The sequence below is a fragment of the Carassius auratus genome, chromosome 50 (assembly GCF_003368295.1).
Source record: "Carassius auratus strain Wakin chromosome 50, ASM336829v1, whole genome shotgun sequence".
NCBI lineage: Eukaryota > Metazoa > Chordata > Actinopteri > Cypriniformes > Cyprinidae > Carassius > Carassius auratus.
In genome coordinates, this window is record NC_039292.1 from 9101830 (window position 1) to 9123463 (window position 21634).

Consider the following 21634-nt stretch of genomic DNA (forward strand, 5'->3'; position numbering starts at 1 on the left):
GGCTGTGTTGTGGAAACAGTTTGGGTCTCTGGGGAGTTTTTACATAAAATGATGAGCTCTCTTTGTCTGGTATCTCCTCTGTACCAGTGTCTCGTTGGCATAATCCAATTAGATGAACTGAGAAAGCCACAGAATGTTGTCAGGGATTACAGACAAACAAGACCTATTATATCCAAACTCACAAATGCTGTTCAGATCCACTGACTTTGGGTTTCTTATCCAGGATTTACTGTAAGAAGAAGCTTTAAGACCAATGTTTATTGGTGACATATGTGTGATTGCCATTACATTACTGCTTGTGAGGGACCTCCTTCCTTAAAGTACAAAGTGTGTGAAAAATAATGATACTTTGAATGACATTTTCACACTAGATTTATTAGAAAATACTTACTTTACTTGTATTTTTTCTGTCAGGTTTTAGCTGTAATCAAAATAATTGAATGAAAGTTGCTTATCATTTTCATTTGTTTTTATTCAAGCCCAATATAGGGCGTCTTGGCATCCCTTATGGCCCCTCAGAGGAAAAGGTTGCTGTGGTCGCTGTTGATGACTGTGATGTGGCCATGGCTCTGCGTTTCGGGGGACAGATAGGGAACTACAGCTGTGCAGCCCGTGGCACCCAAACAGGCCAAAAGAAGTAAGTGTTTTCCTACAGTCATCATAAAATAGCTTTTATCAACTTATTTTACTTCTTTAGTGTGACATATTGAAGAGTGAAACAGGATTATTGATAATAATAATACCAAATATTTATTTAAATGTTTTTACAGTCTTACCGTAAGACTGGTAACATTTTGGCTTATGGTACCCAAACAGGTCAACATGAAACATCTTTTACATTTATTTATTTATTTATTTATTTATTTATTTATTTATTTATTCATTCATTAATTCTTGATTTGTTTCTTTCCTTATTTCTTTATTTTATTTCTTTATTTAAAAAATAATTTTGTTCCATTTTAGTTAAATAAATAAATTAGGGATGTCAAAACGATTGATCACGATAATTCGCTTCCAAAATAAAAAAGTTTGTGTTTACATGATATGTGTGTGTACTGTGTATATGTATAAATGCACAAACATGCATTATTTAAGACGAGGAACAGAAGTTCATAACTGTGAGTAATGTCACAGTTATGAACTTTTGTTCTCCTGTTCTTTCTGAGTTTCCTTATTTGGTCATGTTCCTCTTCTTGTTTAATTTGATTACTCCCCACCTGTTTCTTTTCTTCCCTGATTACATTTCATGTGTTTATAAGCCCTGTCTGTTTGGTTCTTGGTTGTCTGTTCTTAAAGTTATGTACGTGGTTTGTCTCCGTTATAATACAATTCTATTTCTTTGGAATTCCGTATGGTATTCTCTCCCTAGATACAGGTACTTACTGTTACAGTGTGTGTGTGTGTGTGTGTGTGTATTTATATAAATGATTTATATATGAATATATATTACATAATTCCTTAAATATTTACATCTATGTATGTGTATTTATATATACAAAGTACACACACACATATATATTATTTAAAAACAAACTTTTATTTTGGATGCGATTTGTAAATATTACATCCCTAAAAATAATAATATTAATATTATTTTATTATTATAAATAATATAAATATATTTTATTATCAATGATAATAATGATACTTTATTATTGATACTAATAATGATTTTTATATAATGTACATATTTATTTATTTATTTATTTATAACAAAAAAACTTTCAAAAACCTTCAGTGATTAATGATGCACAATAAGACAGAAAGCATTTATTGAAACCACAATTTCTTAAAGATACCATTCAAATTGCAGTTTGACTGCAGATTTCTTTTCTCAGTTCGCTTAATTTTCATGGTTGACAAACTTTTGAAATAGATTTGTATTGTATAGTCATTAGATGAAATACCCTATTTTGATTTCATGTTGAATTGAGATGTTTATTGGTATTCCTAACTAATAAATTGTACTCACCCTATTTGTTTCTTTCTCATCACACTCTCTCCGGCTCAAACATTCATTCATGTTTCCACCTTCTAAAGTCCTCAGGGCATGATATTGTTCACTGAAAGGGTGAGTGTGACAGGACAGAGGAACTTAAGCACACGAAGGCACGCTAACTACTATTGGGTGCTGAATAGCTGATCATTACAACAGATTACACAGCATTCTGCTACTCCCCTTACACTCAGCTCCATCTTTTTCTCCTAATCTTCACCAATCTGCACTCTGCCTCACGTCAAACCAGTTTTATAGGCTCTGCAATGGAACCACACTCCAGATTATCTGCAGCTGGGATTTTCCATTGTAGACTATTTGTCTGTGTGTGTGGAGAACAGAGCAGTATGAGGTGGTGAAGCTACATCTGAGAAAAGTGGACATATGGTTTGTAAAGCCTCTGAAATGCCACCGCTAGTGTCAGACCATATGCTTGCAGTAAGTGCTGACCCATAAACCCACAGATCTGCCTGGATTTATGGATCACAATATGAATTGTAGATTGAATGCACTGTAGACCACTACAGTGTGAAGTTCTCTCAATAAATTCTTAATTGGCTGCTTATTAATAGTTAGTAAGGTAGTTGTTAGGTTTAGGTATTGGGTAGAATTAGGGATGTAGAATAAGGTCAAGTAGAATAAGGCATTAATATGTTCTTAATTAGCACTAAAAAATGGCCTATAATCTAGTAATATGTGCTAATAAGCAACTAATAGGTGTTACCTATTCTAAAGTGTTACTTGGCTTTCTACTTGCAACTCTGCCATGGACTTCATGGATGTTCGGTGTTCTCCTGATGGTGGAAACATGAACTTCAATATTAGCCAATGTGAGAAAGCCCTTTAGTTGCTTAGAAGTTACCCTGAGGTCCTTTGCAACCTCGCAGACTATTACACGTCTTTCTTTTAGAGTGATCTTTGTTGGACAACCACTCCTGGGGAGGGTAACAATGGTCTTGAATTTCCTCCATTTGCACACAGTCTGTGGATGGATGGAATAGTTCACCCCAAAAATGCAATGCGTCATCCTGCCCTTATCTTTGTTAAAAGACAAAAGGAAATGAATGAGGGGTGAGAGAATGGGGATTTTGCTTTCTCTTTTTTTTAAAGGACAAAAAGACGCACAATAAAAAGCCACTGAACACATTGCTTCTCAAGGTCTGGATATTTCAGATTTGCACGCACATGGACATTATATGTGTTAAGCATTATAAAGGAGAATACTTAGGACTGTTTGTGACTTCAGGGATCTTTCTCTGTATGCATGTGCAGGTCACTGGATCTTACAGGACCTCTACTCCTGGGTGGCGTTCCAAATCTCCCTGAGGATTTCCCTGTACAGAAGCGAGACTTCGTGGGCTGCATTAGGAACCTGACTATCGACAGCAAGTCTATAGACATGGCCAGCTTTATCGCCAACAATGGCACCTCAGCAGGTTAGAAACTCTAGGGTTCATATCATGACAAATCAAATCTTCTTAGATTTTTTTAAATACTCCATTTTGATATATATAATATAAAAACAAACTCAAAACTTCCTCCTCAACCTCCCCAAATATTTGCATATGACCTCTTTAAACAATAATTTTTTCATAGAACTGTTTTTTTTTTTAAAGAATGTTTTTCTTTTTTGTAACTCTCCATTAAGGTGTCAGACTCCAACCCTAATATTTCAAGTGCACTTTCCCGTTCTATTTAGGTTGTGCAGCAAAACATGACTATTGTAGCAAGGTTGTTTGTCAGAATGGAGGCGTATGTGTGAATAGATGGAACACCCACACCTGTAACTGCCCATTAGGCTACGGAGGAAAGAACTGTGAGAATGGTAAGATAATCCTCTTTTTCTGACTCTATTCTATAAATCATCCTTCCTTTAATTTTGCTTAATGGACACAAATACATAGACACGCCTACCATCTTTTGCCTGGATCTGCCCCATGGTCTTCATGTCTGTCTGTCTGTCTGTCTGTCTGTCTCTGTCTGTCTCTGTCTGTTCATCCATCCGTCCGTCCGTCTGTCTTTCCTTCCTTACTTCCTTCCTTTCTTCCTTTCTTTCTTTCTTATCTTTTTGCACTCTAAACCTATTTGAGTAAGTGCATTAATCACAAAGAGTCCCTCTTAACAGTGAGTGAAGATTGAAAGCGTGAATGGGGTTGCAAATAGCTTAACATTTTCAGTGAGCTTAGTTTGACCTAATTTCCTGCAGTGAAACCCGGTTGAAGCCGCATTTTCTATTTATTTTTGCTTATCAATTGGATGGAAGAATCATGCCATGTTATGAGACTACAAAAGTACATAAAATTCCTAATACTGCCAACATATAGTAGATCTAATTCCCTCATGTCACCTCAAACCTGAATAACTTTCTTTATTCAGTGCAATACAAAGCAGATGTTTTGATACAACATACACCTACAGTAAACTGAGATCAGGGACTCTAAAAAGGACACTGAAAATCATCCTCTCAGCTGTAGGTCTGAAATTGAGGGAAACTGAAAAGAAGTCCGAACTATGAGTATCACCACAATTACTGTCACACTCCCAGGGCTGGGTCTAAGATATACAACTGTTATTTCCATTAGTCCAGCCCCACATAAAGAAAGAAAAATATTTGCCCTGAAGACACTGGTTTCGCATTGCTGATTAAGAAATGTCCTGGATGACTGGGAAACATTCCTCCGTGTGCGAATGATAGTGATTATCTGTGCCTCAGGATAGGAGGGAATGTTAAAGTATCAAGTGGCGCTTATTACCTTCAACAGACTTCAGTTAATAAAACAACTTTGTTTAGTCTGGATGTCATCTAAACTGTCTGATGGTCTTCTTCCTACAGTTATGCCCGCCCCTCTGAATTTTGATGGCCATGCGCTGGTGTCATGGAGCGAGACCGATATCACCATCGCTATTCCCTGGTACATGGGTCTTATGTTTCGCACCCGAAAAAGCACAGGCATTCTGCTCCAGGCCAGTGCTGGAGAGTTTTCCAAGATTAGTCTTATGGTAAGTATGACGGTGTTTCAGTCGTCCACTTTGATCAATTCTGTTTTCCATGATATGCCTGCTTTAATAAAGCAGATAAATGAGACTTCTCGGCATCTTATTGTGTGTTTCCAGGTGAACAACAGACACCTTCGGTTCCAGGTGTTTCTGGGGGTCAGACGTGTGGCACTCTTAGATTTTCATCAGGTGTCCGTGGATAACGGTGAATGGCACCATGTGCTCGTCGAGTTCAAGAGTGAAAAAGATGGCAAAGACATCAAATACATTGCTCTTGTGTCTTTGGACTACGGCATGTTTCAGGTATATGATCTCAATATTTCTTTATAGACCACCTTAATCTGCTTCAAACACACATTTGAAACTTTTCATACTGTTTGGTATATTTAATTTGTCTACTACCAGTCTCTTTAACATTGGACATACATGGGTACATTGGACATCACATATTTGCCTTGTTTTTTGTTTAGTTTTTTACAAAAAAAAAACTGCATTTCTATAATGGAAATGGCAGTGGTGGAAATTATTTTTAGAAAATCTTTGGATATTTAGTAGATATAAGCAGTTACAAAACCTCAAAACATTTTTATTACTTAAAAAAAAAGGAACATTAACTGAAATAAAATAAAAATAATTAAAAAAAAACATAAATTTATTTTATTTCCTCTAATTGCCAAGGCATTTTCATTCTCATTGTCATTTATTAGATTATGTTGATGTACTAAAATAACTAAAGCTGAAACTGAAATTAAAATGAATAAAAAGTATATAGACCTATAAAAACAATCACAAAAACACAACAAATAAACTTAAAAATCTAAATTAAAATGTAAAATACAAAACAAAAGCTAACTACAAATATAAAAAATAATGTTATAGTTTCTCATTGACACTAAAATAACACTGTATTTGAATAAAACATCGGTTGCACTTTATTTTACAGTACGTGTACTAACATGTACTTATAGTGTACTTACAGTGTATTTATCTAAGAAAGTTCTGGTAATACAAGGTAATTACATGGGTTAGGGTTAGGTTTAGGGGTAGGTTCAGGGTTAGTACCTAGTTATTACACATAGGGATGTGCCGGTTTCAGAATTGGTCGGGGGGGGTGGGTGTTGGAGGAGCGGATAGCGTGTTTCGTTTTGTTTCATATTGTCTCGCCACCATGCTAGTGGATCTGCAGTAGAGTCAATTGATTGTTCTTGGAGATAGCGGGTTAACTCCGTGTCAGCGCGCGCTCTGAACGGTAAAGGGGCAGAGATTTCAGATCTCCGTTTATTAAGGAGATCTGTCACAAAACTACGGTCTATGGACGATGCAATGCTTTGCTGATGCGAGCCGCAAAAAAAAAAAAAAGCCATTATCTGTTCTAGAAAGGATGCAGCAAAGATATTTAATGCTAATGTATGAGGCATAGGCCTACACTGAGTTTTATTTACAATGAGATAAATAAAAATAAAATAAATTTATGCATTTAGCAGACGCTTTTATCCAAAGCGACTTACAGTGCATTCAGGCTATAATTTTTTACATATCATGTGTTCCCAGGGAATCGAACCCCCAACCTTGCACTTGCTTGCTTGCTAGCGCAGTGCTCTACCAGTTGAGCTACAGGAACACTATGCAGATGCGCTCTAGTTCACAGTGCAGTGCAAGTGAACGCGGAGCGCTGGTGCTTCCATGTCACGGTTATCATTGTCTGCTATATTTGCTTTTTATTTATTAAAATACATGCAATTGGTTGATGAAACATTTATTAAAATTAAGATAAAATTTTTTCAAAACGAAATTCATTTTTAAGAAAGGTTTTCTACAAAGCAAAATTTAATGAAGTGGTAAATATCATGTCTGACGATTTACAAAACTTCTTTAAGTGGTAAAAACCATGTCTCCCGATATATTGCGCATCTTATGATCCTATCTAAAAAATGAAAATAATTTTTGATAAAAAATGTTTGTAAAAAATATTTTAATGACACGGTTTTGGCGGTTATAGAGCTCTAATGACGGTGTTCAACTATAACCGCCGGTCTCACGGTTATATACTAACCGTCACACCCCTAATTACATAGTTATTGTAATTACTATAATAAGTACATAGTATGTACATGAGGAACAGGACTGTAAAATAAAGTGCTACCAAAACATCTTACCACTGTAGTTTTTTATATATTCTAAACGCATGCTTTTGACATAGTGTTTTTTTTATCGGAAATGATGCATAATAAAAATGATGCATGGAAGCAATCCACATAAAAGTTTAGTTTGCATAAAAATTTTTTTGAGCAGAATAACTATAAAAAATTCACTTTCTGTGTATATTTTATTAGTAGTAGTATTTAAAATATAATGATTAATATTTTATTATAGGTTTTCCTATTTTAAGAAAATTTTGGTCTGAGAAGGTTAAAACAACAAAGTCTATACATAAAATCTTGCTGTAAAAATAAATGATGATAAATGGCATAAAAACGTTTTCAGAAAAAGGTTTCATGTGAATACGAATAAGAAATAAAATGTGTGGAATCTGTAAGTTTTATAAAATCACCCCAGGGACAACAAAGTGCTCCTACACTAGATGAAGAAACATAAAAACATGTGGTTTGGGTTCTGAAAACATGAGTTTAAGATATTTTTGATATTGTTTTGATGTCTAGAGGACAGTAGAGATCGGTAATGAGCTGCCCGGACTTAAACTGAGGAACTTGTTTATTGGTGGACTGCTTAAGAAAGATGGCACTGTGCAGGCTGGATTTACTGGCTGCATGCAGGTATACTCACATACATACACATTTACATCGTTTAAAGGTGTGTATTGTGTTATTCACACGGGTACATCATGTGGTCTTCTCAGGGTCTGCGTATGGGTGAGACCTCCACCAACACTGCCAACATCAACATACGGCTTGCGACACGAATCCGCGCGAAAGACGGATGTAACGTACCTGATGTCTGTCAGTCCAACCTGTGTCCATCTCACAGCCGCTGCACGGACAACTGGGCATCCTACACATGTGTCTGCGAGCCAGGTAACACCAGTAGTGCTGCCAATGGACTAAAAAGATTTACAGTATTTATATAGTGGGGTGCAAAAGCTTGAGACCACATTTAAACACACTCTCTTTCTCTCTCTTTCTATTCCCCAGGTTATTTCGGCAGGGACTGTGTGGATGCGTGTCTCTTGAACCCTTGCGAACACATTTCCTCCTGTGTTCGTAAACCTAGCATCAAACATGGCTACAGCTGTGAGTGTGGACACAATTATTATGGCCAGTACTGTGAGCACAAGTGAGTATCTCTCAGTCGCTTAGATTCGTTCATTCATATTGCTCATACTAAGGTTTAAGGACATAAATTCAGCATCCTAAATAGTTTTTCATACACGAATGCTGCCTCAAATCATGCAGCTCATTGAACAAAGATTTTTAAGCAATCAGACAAGCCGTTTTGCATTCCCTTAAGTAAAAAAAAAAAGTGTCCACGTCAGCATTTAAAGAGATTAAAATTTGATGACATTTCTGTAATTGTTTATTCACCCTCATGTGATGCCAAACCATAACTATATTCCTTCTATGGAACAAAAATATATTTTGAAGAATGATAAAACTGTTTTTGTCCATACAGATTTCCATTCCATATATATATATTTTTTTAATCTGGGACATTCTTCAAAATATTTTACTTTATTTCTGCAGAAGAAAGTCATAGAGGTTTGGAAACAATTATAGAGCATTCATTTTTGGTTGAACGATCCCTTTAATGTCTAGATTTGGTTGGATTAAGAAAATCGCTGGACTTTTAGATAAAGCTTGGTACTTGTTGAAACACGCTGCCTGACAACAGTTTTATTGTCTGATGGTTTCATGAACTGCCAAGGTTTGTAAGGGGTGAAAGCTGTGATAGCAGATGTTTGTGACTATATTTTTACAATGTTCCTTTCATTTATAATGGAACGGCTGGAATTATTTAGCCAGACTTTCTTCCATTAAAGATAAACTGTAGATATCAAATGCTTTAAAGTTTTAAAAGTGCATTTTCTTTTCTTTTCTTAGTCAGATTTTAATGCCAATGTATGTCATTTTACATAATATAAATAAAATAATAAGGACAAAAACAATCTCTAAAATCTTTAAAGAATTAGCGACAAGAGAATTTCCATGAGTGGACTAAAGAGACTAAAATAACAGTCTATTTTTGAAATGATTTAGTTTCCACTCCTTCCTTTTACCATGAAAAGATTCTCTTTTAAATGATCACAAAGGACGCGAGCTTAGAATGATGTATTGCTTTCACACAAGCAATTTCATGTTTGCCTTGCAGTCAGAATCTACTGCTTTGATTTTACAAAAGAACTTCATGTACAATTTCCCCTTTCCAGTCTCAGTCCCCAATATAAGCTTTTTTGAGTCTCATTCTGTCTTTCGCTAGGCACTATTGCACATTTTATTAATTTGTTGTTTGCGCACATACACAGAGGGGACCAACCTTGTGCTCGCGGCTGGTGGGGATACCCGACCTGTGGGCCCTGTAACTGCGATGTCAGCAAAGGCTTCAAAAGGGACTGTAATAAAACCACAGGAGAGTGTAGCTGCAAGGTAGGCTGCAAGTGATCGCATGCTCCAGATTCTCAAGGAAAACCATTGACTTCTAGTTGTTATCCAACAGTCACCCTTCTCATAAATTTAATCATGTGGCATGTCGTATGAATGTTTGAAGATTTTTTTTTTTCTTATTCACCAAAACTGCATTTGTTTGATAACAAATACACCAAAAACAGTGATGTTGTTAGTTAAAATCGATTTTTCTATTTTAATATATTTTAAGATGCAATTTTTACTATGACGGCAAAGCTGAATTTTCACCATTCATTTGAAATAGAAATATTTTGTAACATCGTAAGCGTTTTTACTGTCACTTTTAAACATTTAACGTATGCTTGCTGAATAAAATTCATTTACTTTTTAATCTATGAAAGCTTGTTTCCGCCACAGGATAGAAAAGTTCTGAAAGTAATTGCGACTTTCTATATCACAATTCAAACAGTTTATCTCTGAATTCTGAGATTATATCTCACAATTTTTTTTAATTGTGAGATATAAAGTCAGAATTCCAAGATGCTAACTCTAAATACAAATGTGCAATTCAAGAAAAAAAAGTTGGAACTGTGATATATAAACAGTTGTGAGAGGAAACGCCAGAATTGTGGGGTTGAAATTACTTGTAGTTCTTGCTCACAAAATACCATTATTTTCTCCTCCTTTTTTTAGGACAATTACTTTCGGCCTCTTGGTGCAGACACTTGCTACCCGTGCGATTGTTTTCACCTTGGAGCACATTCCCGGACATGTGACGCGGTAACGGGCCAGTGCCCCTGTAAGATGGGTGTGGTGGGTCGTCAGTGCAACCGTTGTGACAACCCCTTCGCAGAGGTGACAGTCGGGGGATGTGTGGGTATGTGTGCTGGCCAAGATATCAGTTAACTGTCATCAACCTCATTTCAAAACTGCTTTCAAAGTGCTTCACAAGATCTTGGACAACTGAAAGAATAAGGGCAAAAATATAAAAGCTGTTATCAATTTTAACTTACATTTGCATTCACAGGATGATGAAATGTAAGTGCAATACACTCCAGCCATGAGCAGACTGCTTTCATGGCATCTGTACTGACTGTGAGCTTTATAAATAATGGACATTTGTGGCTCCTGAAAAGGTCTTATCATTAAGACAGAGCAATAAGCCTTGTTAATGGCACTAAAAGGCATCGGTTTTCCTTTTTTCCTTACTCACACTCTATTTGGTTGTTATCTAGTTATATATGATGGTTGTCCCAAAGCCTTTGAAGACGGTATCTGGTGGCCCCGCACCATGTTTGGTGGCCCCGCAGCCACAAACTGCCCTAAAGAATCCAGTGGTGAGTCTTGAAGATTTATACTCTCTTTAACCAAATCAAGAATTTAACCGAACAATCAACACACTTTACTGGATCGGAAAATTATTTTCACTAGAAATTGCAAAAAGTAATTACAGAATTACAAAATGGCAAATAACACACTGAATTAAAGCTGCGGTAGGTAACTTTTGACGCTCTAGCGGTTAATAAACAGAACTGCTTGCGTCTTGCGGAAGAACATCGTAGCCGGAACTACTTCTCTCTGTTTATGTCTATGAAGAATCACAAAGGTACTGGGTTACTCCGCCGCGGTACCCCGAAGCAATCTAAAATAGTCCGAATATAAACACTTATTATAGATGTACCCTAGTGATTCAGGACAAGCCAAAAACACGGTTTGGAAAATGGATTCATGGTGTTCTCGCTTATTATATACATTTTTCTACATTTTGAACACAAACAAAGTTACGGACCGCAGCTCTGATTGGTTATTTTTTACCGGGAGCGATGTATTTCTGCAAATGGCAATAGGACCACTGGGAGGAGCCAGAGGAGCTTGATTTTTTTCACAGATTATCTGTTTCATATTCTACTGTCAGGACATAATGACAGGTTTAACAAATATGTAAAAAAAATATTTTTACAAAAGTTACCTACTGCAGCTTTAAATGTAAAATGTTGAAGTATAAAGACTAAAATGAAAAAAATATTTTCTTGCAAAACATTTAAATAAGCTTTGTTTTAATAATTTATTTGTTTTCATTTATAATTATAAATGTACAGCTACATTTATGTAATTAAATATATATAATTGGTCCCACTTAATTAGAAACTTGTGATTTCTTTAGACATTTATATTCATATTATTGTAAATATACAGTTATATTCAGATTATGTATTTTACTGTACAAGATTTTACTATAAAACTATATATTTATATATATATATATATATATATATATATATATATATATATATATATATATATACATGTATACATATAAACAAATAAATAAATATTTTAATCCAGTATAAATCCCATAAAAAAACAAATTGTACTAATAATAGCGCAGAAGATGTGTCTAAACCTTTAAGTGGTAGTGTTTATAGGGAATTTTCATCTTTTTATTACAGGATTGTTGAATAATTTATCAATATATCATCAAATATCATTTGTCGTTTGACAGGCACAGCTATCCGTCATTGCAGCGATGATAAAGGTTGGCTTCCACCTGAGCTCTTCAACTGCACTTCCCTCAGCTTTTCAAAGCTAAAGAAAGAGGTTTGTGACTCTGCTGGTTGATTCAAGTTGGAATTGTACTCATGGAAGAAATTGTACAATTGACTGTTAAATATTTGACTCCATCTTACACAATCCTAGAAGTGTCCAGTGTTTTTTCCTTCATGTGTGACTTAGAGTGAGGATCTTCATGCTAATGCTTCTCGAATGGATGGAGAAAAATCTAAAAGCCTTGGAGGCCTTCTGCACTCTGCCACATACCACACGGATCGTCTCTTTGGGAATGATGTGAGGACGGCCTACCATCTGCTGGCCAGTGTGTTAGAGCATGAAAGTCTGCAGCAGGGTTTTGAGCTCACCGCCACTCATGATGCTGATTTCAACAAGGTATAGACCTTAAAGACCTTCACATACGCTTCCAGATTTAAACAGGACATATTTAAGTTTTATCTGATCGGTCCATTGAATAGTCCAGTATTAATGAACTTTACTCTTTTGTGGTGTGGTAGAACATCATTAAAGCTGGAAGTGCCATCCTTGACCCGATCAACAAGGACCACTGGCAGAAGATACAGCGCTCTGATGGCGGGACGGCGCATCTTCTGCGTCACTTTGAGGAGTACGCCAACACTCTGGTACAGAACACGAGGAAGACTTACCTGAGACCCTTCACCATCGTCACTGACAACATGAGTTAGTATTGGGTTCTCCATCCTGTAGCATCTGCTCTGCTCAATTTTAAGTGTTTGATATAAAAAATACATATATATTTTCTTTATGACTAGTTGTTGCATTAGATTTTCTGGACTCCACTGCAAACCACGACAAGATTCCACGATTTCAGGAAGTCCAGGAAGTTTTCTCGAAAGAGCTAGAGTCATCTGTTGTGTTCCCAAACCTGCTCGCCATGCCAAAAAAGAACAAAGGTTCTCACTTTAAAACTTGTTTCTTTATATTATCAGTTATATCATGGAAATGTGCAATGTTTCAACTTAATACTAAACTTTATTATGTCTTATACACTATAGATGCTTTTACCACAGAGCCTCCAGCTCAGATTGAACACACTGAGTCTTTCATCAGTATGGGTGGATCAGATAATGTTGACTTCACATTATCCATTAAGAAAAGAAGGCACGCAGAACAACCCGATCCACCTGCTGTTGTGATGGTGCTGATCTACAGGTCTCTGGGTCGACTCCTTCCAGAGAGTTATGATCCAGACCGCCGCAGTCTTAGGTAGCACTTCAGCTTTCAACATTTTATCTCATAATAGTAATAATTTACATTTAGCGACTTACAGTGCATTCATTTTTTTTTGCCAGTATGTGTGTTCCCTGGGAATTGAACCCATGACTTTTTGCGCTGCTAAAAAAAAAAAATCTAAAATATTGGCAGATAACCAATATGGTACTGATTTTTTTTTCTGGTCCTTTATTTCTTACCTGGTGCTCTACACATCCCCAGGCTGCCCACTCGTCCTGACATCAACACACCTGTAGTAAGCGTGGTGGTCCACCGGGACGGAGAACCTCTCCTCACCCCACTCCAAAGACCCATCACCCTAAACTTCAGGCTCCTGGAGACCCACGAGAGGACCAAACCTGTGTGTGTCTACTGGAATCACTCTATCCCGTGAGTCCTTAACGAATCAATAGATTATATTTCTTTTTACAATATGGCCAGAAGAAACCCATCTCTGCTTGTGCTGTGATTATAGAATAATTTAATTTAATACATATGTGATTTTTGTTATTATCTGAGTCTTTCCTCCTGCTCTTATTTGACAGGGTTGCTAGTGGAGGTGCCTGGTCTTCTAAAGGCTGTGAGCTGGTCTTCAGAAACTCGACTCACATCAGCTGCCAGTGCAACCACTTAACCAGCTTTGCTGTCCTCATGGACATCTCCAAACGAGAGGTAAGACACTGCTGGCTAGTTTGGTTTATTGATTTTTGCTAGTATACAGCCAGCTAACTGGTTTTTGAACGCTGTCATCTTGTCCACAGCATGGTGATGTTCTTCCACTGAAAGTGGTGACCTACACGACAGTGTCCGCCTCTCTGGTGGCCCTCCTCATCACCTTCCTCCTGCTGGCCATTCTTCGCAAGCTGCGCTCAAACCTACACAGCATCCACAAGAACCTGGTGGCCGCCATCTTCCTCTCTGAGCTCATCTTCCTCGCTGGCATCAATCAGACGGACAGTCCGGTGAGCAGCTGGGAGAGTTTTTAGATTATAATACCAACAGCATTATTCTATTTTATTTATCATAGACATTTGTGTTTAATACTAAACCTGTTTCTTGTCTGATTTGTAGTTTTTATGTACAGTTGTGGCCATTCTGCTACATTATTCGTATATGTGTGCATTTGCCTGGATGTTTGTGGAGGGGCTGCACATCTATCGCATGCTGACTGAGATACGTAACATCAACCAGGGCCACATGCGCTTCTACTACGCCATCGGCTGGGGGATTCCTGCTATTATCACTGGTATGAGACTTAGACGGGTCCCGAGGGACACAATTTATAATATATATACTGGATTTAATATGTTTTATATACATAAAATATATACTGGATTGAATATGTTTCATATACATAAAATATATACTGGATTTAATGTGTTTCATATACATAAAATATATACTGGATTGAATATGTTTCATATACATAAAATATATACTGGATTTAATATGTTTCATATACATAAAATATATACTGGATTTAATATGTTTCATATACATAAAATATATACTGGATTTAATGTGTTTCATATACATAAAATATATACTGGATTGAATATGTTTCATATACATAAAATATATACTGGATTTAATATGTTTCATATACATAAAATATATACTGGATTTAATATGTTTTATATACATAAAATATATACTGGATTTAATATGTTTTATATACACTATATATGTAGATACACTGTATATGTAATACATTAACATTCAAAAATGTGGGGTCAGAAGAATTAATTTGAGAAATGCATAAATAAAAAAAAAAAATTTAAGATGCATAAAACTGATCAAAATGATCAAATTTTTTTTCTTCAAATAAATTCAGTTCTTTTGAGCTTTGTATTAATCAAAGAATTAATAAAAAAAATATTATTGTCCAAAAAAAAAAAACATAAATCAGCCAAAGTGTTACTTGAGTTTCAAATCAGCATATTAGAATGAATTCTGAAGGACAGTATGACACTGAAGACTGGAACAGCGATGCAGAAAATTTTGCCTTGCCATCACAGAAATAATTTATATTTTAACGTATTTAAATAAAAAACTGTTATATTAAATTGTAATAATATTTATATAGATTATATAGATTTTTGATCTAATAAATGTAGCCTTGTTGATCATAAGTGACTTTTTTCAAAAACATAAATATTGTTGTCCCAAAAACATGTTGCTGGAAATAAAAGAACATTTATTTTATTCACAAGATTTACTCAAAATCCACTGAACACTGACCACACAGACCCCCAGTGATTCACATCTTGATTGTGCACCACTGGCACTGATGATTATTTGATTCCTGTCAGGTCTGGCTGTGGGTTTGGATCCGCAGGGTTATGGAAACCCTGATTTCTGCTGGCTCTCTGTTTATGACACTCTTATCTGGAGCATCACAGGACCAATCTCCATAGTAGTGCTGGTCAGTTGGTGTACTTTAATCTTGTTGAACGCTGTGGAAACGCTGCTTTCCTTTCCATCTCCCAACTGATGAATTTGGTTTTGAGCAAATAATGAAAAACAGTCCTCTGTTTAACAGATAAATATAATCCTAATTGTGCTGGCAGCCAAAGCCTCATGTGGACGGTGCCAACAAACAGAAAAGTCAGGAGCAATGTAAGTCCAGTGAGAAAGCTTTAAGGTCAAACTGACCAATCCTGAAACACAAATGCCTGGTGTTCAGACTCAAAGTTCTCCTTTGCTCTTGTGCAGCTCTGCTCTTCGAGTGGCCTTCCTCCTCCTGTTGCTCATCAGCGCCACCTGGCTGCTGGGTCTCATGGCAGTCAACAGTGATGTGCTGTCCTTCCACTACCTCTTCGCCCTCCTCAGCTGCTTACAGGTGCGCATGCTCATGTGCTGTGTAAACATATCTCTTCATTTACTTTCTGTATTGCTTATTTTATTAGCAACAATAAATTATGCTGTATCAATACAGTTATCAGCATATATAGTCATTAAATAATAATTATTTATGTCATTGTTGCTAATAAGCACACAATACAGAAAGCGAATAGTGAAGTAAAAAGTATGTGAATAAAAAGGTAAAATAAAAAAAGATTAATGGATACATGGATAATTAAAATCAATACAATGGGAACTTAATTGATTACTTAATGTGTTTATACGAATCATAAGGGATTGGATTGTACTCTTTAACAAACGATTTTGCTTGTGCATTATGACAGCTATTTATGTATGTAATTAATCAGCAATGATGTGTGTTTTTTTTTCTTTCCAGGGCATGTGCATCTTCTTCTTCCACTGTATTCTCAACAAAGATGTGAGGAGGAACCTGAAAAGTGTCTTTACAGGGAAGAAAGTACCAGCTGAAGATCCCAGTACAACACGGGCGACCTTACTCACAGTGAGTTTGACACTTACATTAAAATAATACGTTAATTAAAAATCTCAAGTTTTGTGTATAGGCACACTTTATTACTGATGAATCAGTCACAGTGAATCACCTCTTCTGTCATCCCAGCGGTCTCTGAATGGTGACGTGTACACAGAGGATGGAGGTCTGTACCGGACCACCATTGGAGAGTCCACTGTATCTCTGGAGAGCTCTATTAGATCAGGCAAGAGTCACAGGAGCAGCCACCCTGTTTCCACACTCAGGTAATACACCAGGAGTGAATTAATTTTGAGTTATTATATATTAAATGCCAAGATTTTCTGCATTTGTGAACATTTCTGTAACAACTTATTGTCACTGGATAACTTTAGTGTGACTCCACATAATGTAATGATAGATACAAATTCACAGTATGTCAGTAATAATGCATAGATTTGATTTATTTTATTTTTTTCACTCAGGGAGAAGAAACGTAGCATATCGTCTAATGGTGGGAATGTGAGGCATGATGAAGGAGACTCGTCGATCTTTTTCCATAAGAGTAAAACAGCGGAAGGTGAGGGCACTTAGACCATTGAATGCTCACCTGGTGTCATAACTTCTGAATAATGGTTTTCTGTTATTATTCAGACTCCGATTCGGACAGTGAGCTCTCAGTGGATGAACACAGCAGCTCCTTCGCTTCCTCCCAATCCTCAGACAGTGAGGATGAAGCCAGGCACTCCAGGACCAAATGGAATAACGAGAGAACGCCCGTCCACAGCACACCTAAAGGTGCCTGCAGCCTCTTCTGTGACCTCTGACATGCTCTCTTATGTGTTAAATTCATTTTATTCATTTTTAAACTTGAATGTTTAATAACTTTATACATGTTGTTCTGAAGCTGATGCCATTTCCGGTCAAGGGAAGCAATACCGGCCGGAAGAGCCAGCCACAGCCAGTGAAAGTGAGGATCCAGGGGGTCCAGAGAAACTGCGTGTGAAAACAAAAGTGAATGTGGAGCTTCATCAAGGGAATAAATTAAATCACAATGGAGATGTGTCTCAAAGTGAGAGTTCACCCAGTCAGCCAAACAGCAATCAGCTACCCAGAAGAGGTGAACAAAGATTACTACAACTTAAAAACTAAAAAAAAAAAAAATACTTAACAAGTTTGAACTATTTTAGTACTTGGAAAAATACATTTTCTTCATGCATGCATAATATTTATAATTCATTTATAACATTAAAATAATATGTAATAATTTAATAGGTAATATTTATAATAATGTTATAATCTATGACATTATCTATTTGTATTTAAATAAATTTATATTTAAATATATAGTTATAAAATAACTATAACCGTAACTATATATATATATATATATATATATATATATATATATATATATATATTTATATATATATATATATATATATATATATATATATATATATATATATATATATATATATATATATATATATATTTATATATATATATATATATATATATATATATAGTGTTCTTTTAAAATATTCTGTATATTATAATGTAGTGTATTAGTACTTTCATTAGACATTTAAAAGAACAAGATCACCAATATTAAAACAATATTTAAGAATTTTATAGGGAATATTATATTATATTATATTATATTATATTATATTATATTATATTATATTATATTATATTATATTATATTATATTATATTATATTATATCACCATTTCACTTTATTAGGCATTTTAAAGAACAAGATCACATATCCACCCCCGCTGACGGACAAGAACATGAAGAACCGCTTGAGAGAGAAGCTCAGTGACTACAACCCACCCCAGATCCCCCGAAAGACTCCATCTGTGGGGTCAAACGAGGGCGTTTGCTCAGGAACTGAGGCCAACAGCATCATCATCAAACCACCTCCATTACCACCCCAGTCTGCACTGAACGGGATCGCCGTGGAGCTGGGCACGAGCCCCGTCGCCCTGGCGGATGAAGACTTTGATTCGGAGTGAGTTGGATGTCAGATGCTGATCGTTACAATTTATTTGGTCACATTCTGATTGTAACACCTCTGTCTTTCTCTTGTTAGTGGCAGCAATGAAACGTCAATCTGAGTCTTCACCTTGAAGGACGCTGAATCAGCTGGAACGGGTTTAAACCAGTTTCTGTGTCCCCTTTAGTATTATAGCACAATATGGTCCTGCTCTGAAGTTGTTTTTTATATTATTTATAAAGATCCCTTTAATACTAATGGAAGCTGGGCACTAGCTATCCCAGAATTCCAAAGTGCTACATTGTCCAATTTGAGCTAGATGAGGACAGAAAAGTTTTCTTAACGTTAAAATCAATAAAGCTTAACTGGAGTTACAACAAAAGACTTTGATATTAATTAGCATTTGTACAGTTTATGCCAGAATTCATCAGTCATAAACGGATGACTTATGATGTGTAATTAATGTTTATAGTTACATTTTGTATTTTAGATGTGTAATAGGGTTATTTGTACAAATGTAAATTAGGATTTAACTGGGTTGCCAATACTGAATATTTATGTTTACTGTGATATTTTTTTTACAGCACTGTTCTGGATGTTTATATTGTGTTTTTTTTATACTGTGCATTTGTTGTTGTTGTTTGCCCCAAACAAGTTTTCTTTCTCCCAGTTATGTTTCAGATTAATTATTAGTATAAAGATGTCCATCATACAGATTGTTTGTCATTGGGATCAATGGGCCTGTTGTGTTTTAACGGTCATTACCTCTGACAGTATTTTACTGGTTATGTTCAGCAAGCCTTTAAGGGGGTTAATTCACCCAAAAATTACAATTTTGTCATAATTTACTCACCTTCATGTCATTCCAACCCTGTATGAGTTGCTTTCTCATGTTAAACATAAAATAAGATATTCTGAAGACTGCTGGTAATCAAACTGTTGGTGGTTCCCATTGACTTCCATAGCATTTATTTTCCTACTATGGAACCCAATAGGAACCATCAACAGTTTGTTTACCAGCAATCTTCAAAATATCTTCTTTTATGTTCAAAATGAGAAAGCAACTCATACAGGTTTGGAATGACATGAGGGTGAGTAAATGATGACCGAATTTTCATTTTGGGGTCGACTATCCCTTTAAATTCTCTGCCAATGCTGTACATGGAAAAACAGTGTTTTGTCAGGTTTGCTCTGCATCTAAATTACCAACAGAGAATCAAAAGCTTCCTAAAGTGCCTGTCGACTGTTTTATAGCTCTGCCAAACTTCTTGTGTAAATATTATAGACTGAGATATTCAGGGAGCCATTCTTTTGTTTTTACTCATGTTAAAGGTCAAATGATGTGAAAGTGATGTCAGGTCAGTAACAATGTAATCTGTAATAGTTTAGAAGCATTTATTGATTGCTAGTCCTTCAGTGAACACACATTACCAATGTGACATAGATTAAATGTGTGTCCGTGAAATACCTCCATTACTTGTCAAAGCTCGTAGATATTAGATACCAGCATGTAAAAAAAAAGTATTTATATTCTTACTATTGGCACTGATAATACATTTGAACATTGTAAATAAATGAATTTAAAAGATTTAATTACAAAGTCTGTAGGATCTTGTATCTTTTTTTCCCATCATAAAATATTACTTGTGATTTTGCAGAATTTTTGAAGGTATTTTTTATATTATTTTGCTATTATGAAATTCCTTCAATTTATCAGTTTAAACGTCTTTTTTTATATAAATTAATCATTTTATTCAACAATGACGCATTATATTAATGACAGTAAATATATGAAATGTATTCATCAAAGAATCTTAAAAAAAAATGTTTCCACAAAGGTATTACAATTGATAATAATTATATATATTATATATATATTTTTTTTTTAAATCAGCTTTGTCATCACAGGAATAAATTACAGTTTTAAAATACATTAAAATAGAAAGCAGTTATGTTAAACTTGTGTTATTATATTACTGTTTTTACGTTGTATTATTATTATTATTATTATTATTATTATTATTATTAATAATAATAATAATAAATAAATGCAGCCTTGGTAAGTAAAACATAAAAAAATCTTGCCAACTCCAAAGTCAATTTAAGTGAATAATATTTAAATAATAATAATAAAAATAAATACAAAATTTAACCCAATCTACCCCACCATGATACTAAATGATTACCAGACTGAAATGACGTAGTATTTACATGATAACTTGTGATAAAAACATAATGGTAGCACTTTATTTTACAGTCCTGTTCCCGATGTACATACTATGTACTTATTATAGTAATTACAATAACTATGTAATAACTAGGTCCTAACCCTGTTCCTACCCCTAAACCTAACCCTACCCCATGTATTTACCTTGAATTACCAGAACTTTCTTAGATAAATACACTGTAAGTACACTATAAGTACATGTAAGTACACGTATAGCAACATGTTTAAAAATCATCACATCAAATAAATCAAATATTTCGATTTAACTGCAATGTAGTTAAAACAAAATGTATTTTTTTTTGTGAAAGTTCAGATGTTTAAAAGAACACAATGAGCTGCCATTGCGTGCCACCTAGTGGACACACAATCATCCAGAGATCGAAACCAACTGCTGCAATAGCAGTGCAAACACCAAAAAACGAGTCAAACCAGACCTGTCACATAGCCGTCTAGACCATAGGCGTGTGTTCACGTCCAAACAAGTCCACTTCAAAAGAATTACAGAAAAAACATACACCCTTGTGTGCGTAAATTGTCAATCTCACTTGATAAAACACACCAGTCCCTCTATTATTGCTTTTTTTTTTTTTTTTTTTTTTTAAACAACCACTATTTTAGTTTATTCATGAAGATGAATATTTGAGAACGTTTCTGTCTGTTAAGAGACGACTGTCAGTTATCGGCCCCTTTAAGAGCG

The 21634-nt window shown here is 35.3% G+C and overlaps 1 protein-coding gene across 1 annotated transcript in view; it reads left to right on the forward strand.

Moving 5' to 3' along the window:
• LOC113066893 (cadherin EGF LAG seven-pass G-type receptor 1-like) overlaps window positions 1–19620 on the forward strand; it is a 43568-nt gene extending 23948 nt beyond the window's left edge. Inside the window, exons 6-35 of the mRNA XM_026239004.1 lie at window positions 480–637; window positions 3269–3432; window positions 3696–3821; window positions 4830–4996; window positions 5111–5296; window positions 7654–7767; window positions 7851–8025; window positions 8143–8284; window positions 9471–9591; window positions 10264–10447; window positions 10806–10907; window positions 12074–12168; window positions 12304–12513; window positions 12636–12819; window positions 12912–13052; window positions 13155–13365; window positions 13594–13761; window positions 13917–14043; window positions 14133–14333; window positions 14443–14617; window positions 15684–15796; window positions 15914–15990; window positions 16087–16213; window positions 16613–16738; window positions 16856–16992; window positions 17191–17285; window positions 17360–17503; window positions 17613–17825; window positions 18455–18725; window positions 18807–19620. Of these exons, the coding sequence (XP_026094789.1) occupies window positions 480–637; window positions 3269–3432; window positions 3696–3821; window positions 4830–4996; window positions 5111–5296; window positions 7654–7767; window positions 7851–8025; window positions 8143–8284; window positions 9471–9591; window positions 10264–10447; window positions 10806–10907; window positions 12074–12168; window positions 12304–12513; window positions 12636–12819; window positions 12912–13052; window positions 13155–13365; window positions 13594–13761; window positions 13917–14043; window positions 14133–14333; window positions 14443–14617; window positions 15684–15796; window positions 15914–15990; window positions 16087–16213; window positions 16613–16738; window positions 16856–16992; window positions 17191–17285; window positions 17360–17503; window positions 17613–17825; window positions 18455–18725; window positions 18807–18831 (4479 nt within the window). The 3' untranslated portion in view covers window positions 18832–19620. The remainder of the gene's footprint in view (window positions 1–479; window positions 638–3268; window positions 3433–3695; window positions 3822–4829; window positions 4997–5110; window positions 5297–7653; window positions 7768–7850; window positions 8026–8142; window positions 8285–9470; window positions 9592–10263; window positions 10448–10805; window positions 10908–12073; window positions 12169–12303; window positions 12514–12635; window positions 12820–12911; window positions 13053–13154; window positions 13366–13593; window positions 13762–13916; window positions 14044–14132; window positions 14334–14442; window positions 14618–15683; window positions 15797–15913; window positions 15991–16086; window positions 16214–16612; window positions 16739–16855; window positions 16993–17190; window positions 17286–17359; window positions 17504–17612; window positions 17826–18454; window positions 18726–18806) is intronic.
• The last annotated feature ends 2014 nt before the right edge of the window (window positions 19621–21634 follow it).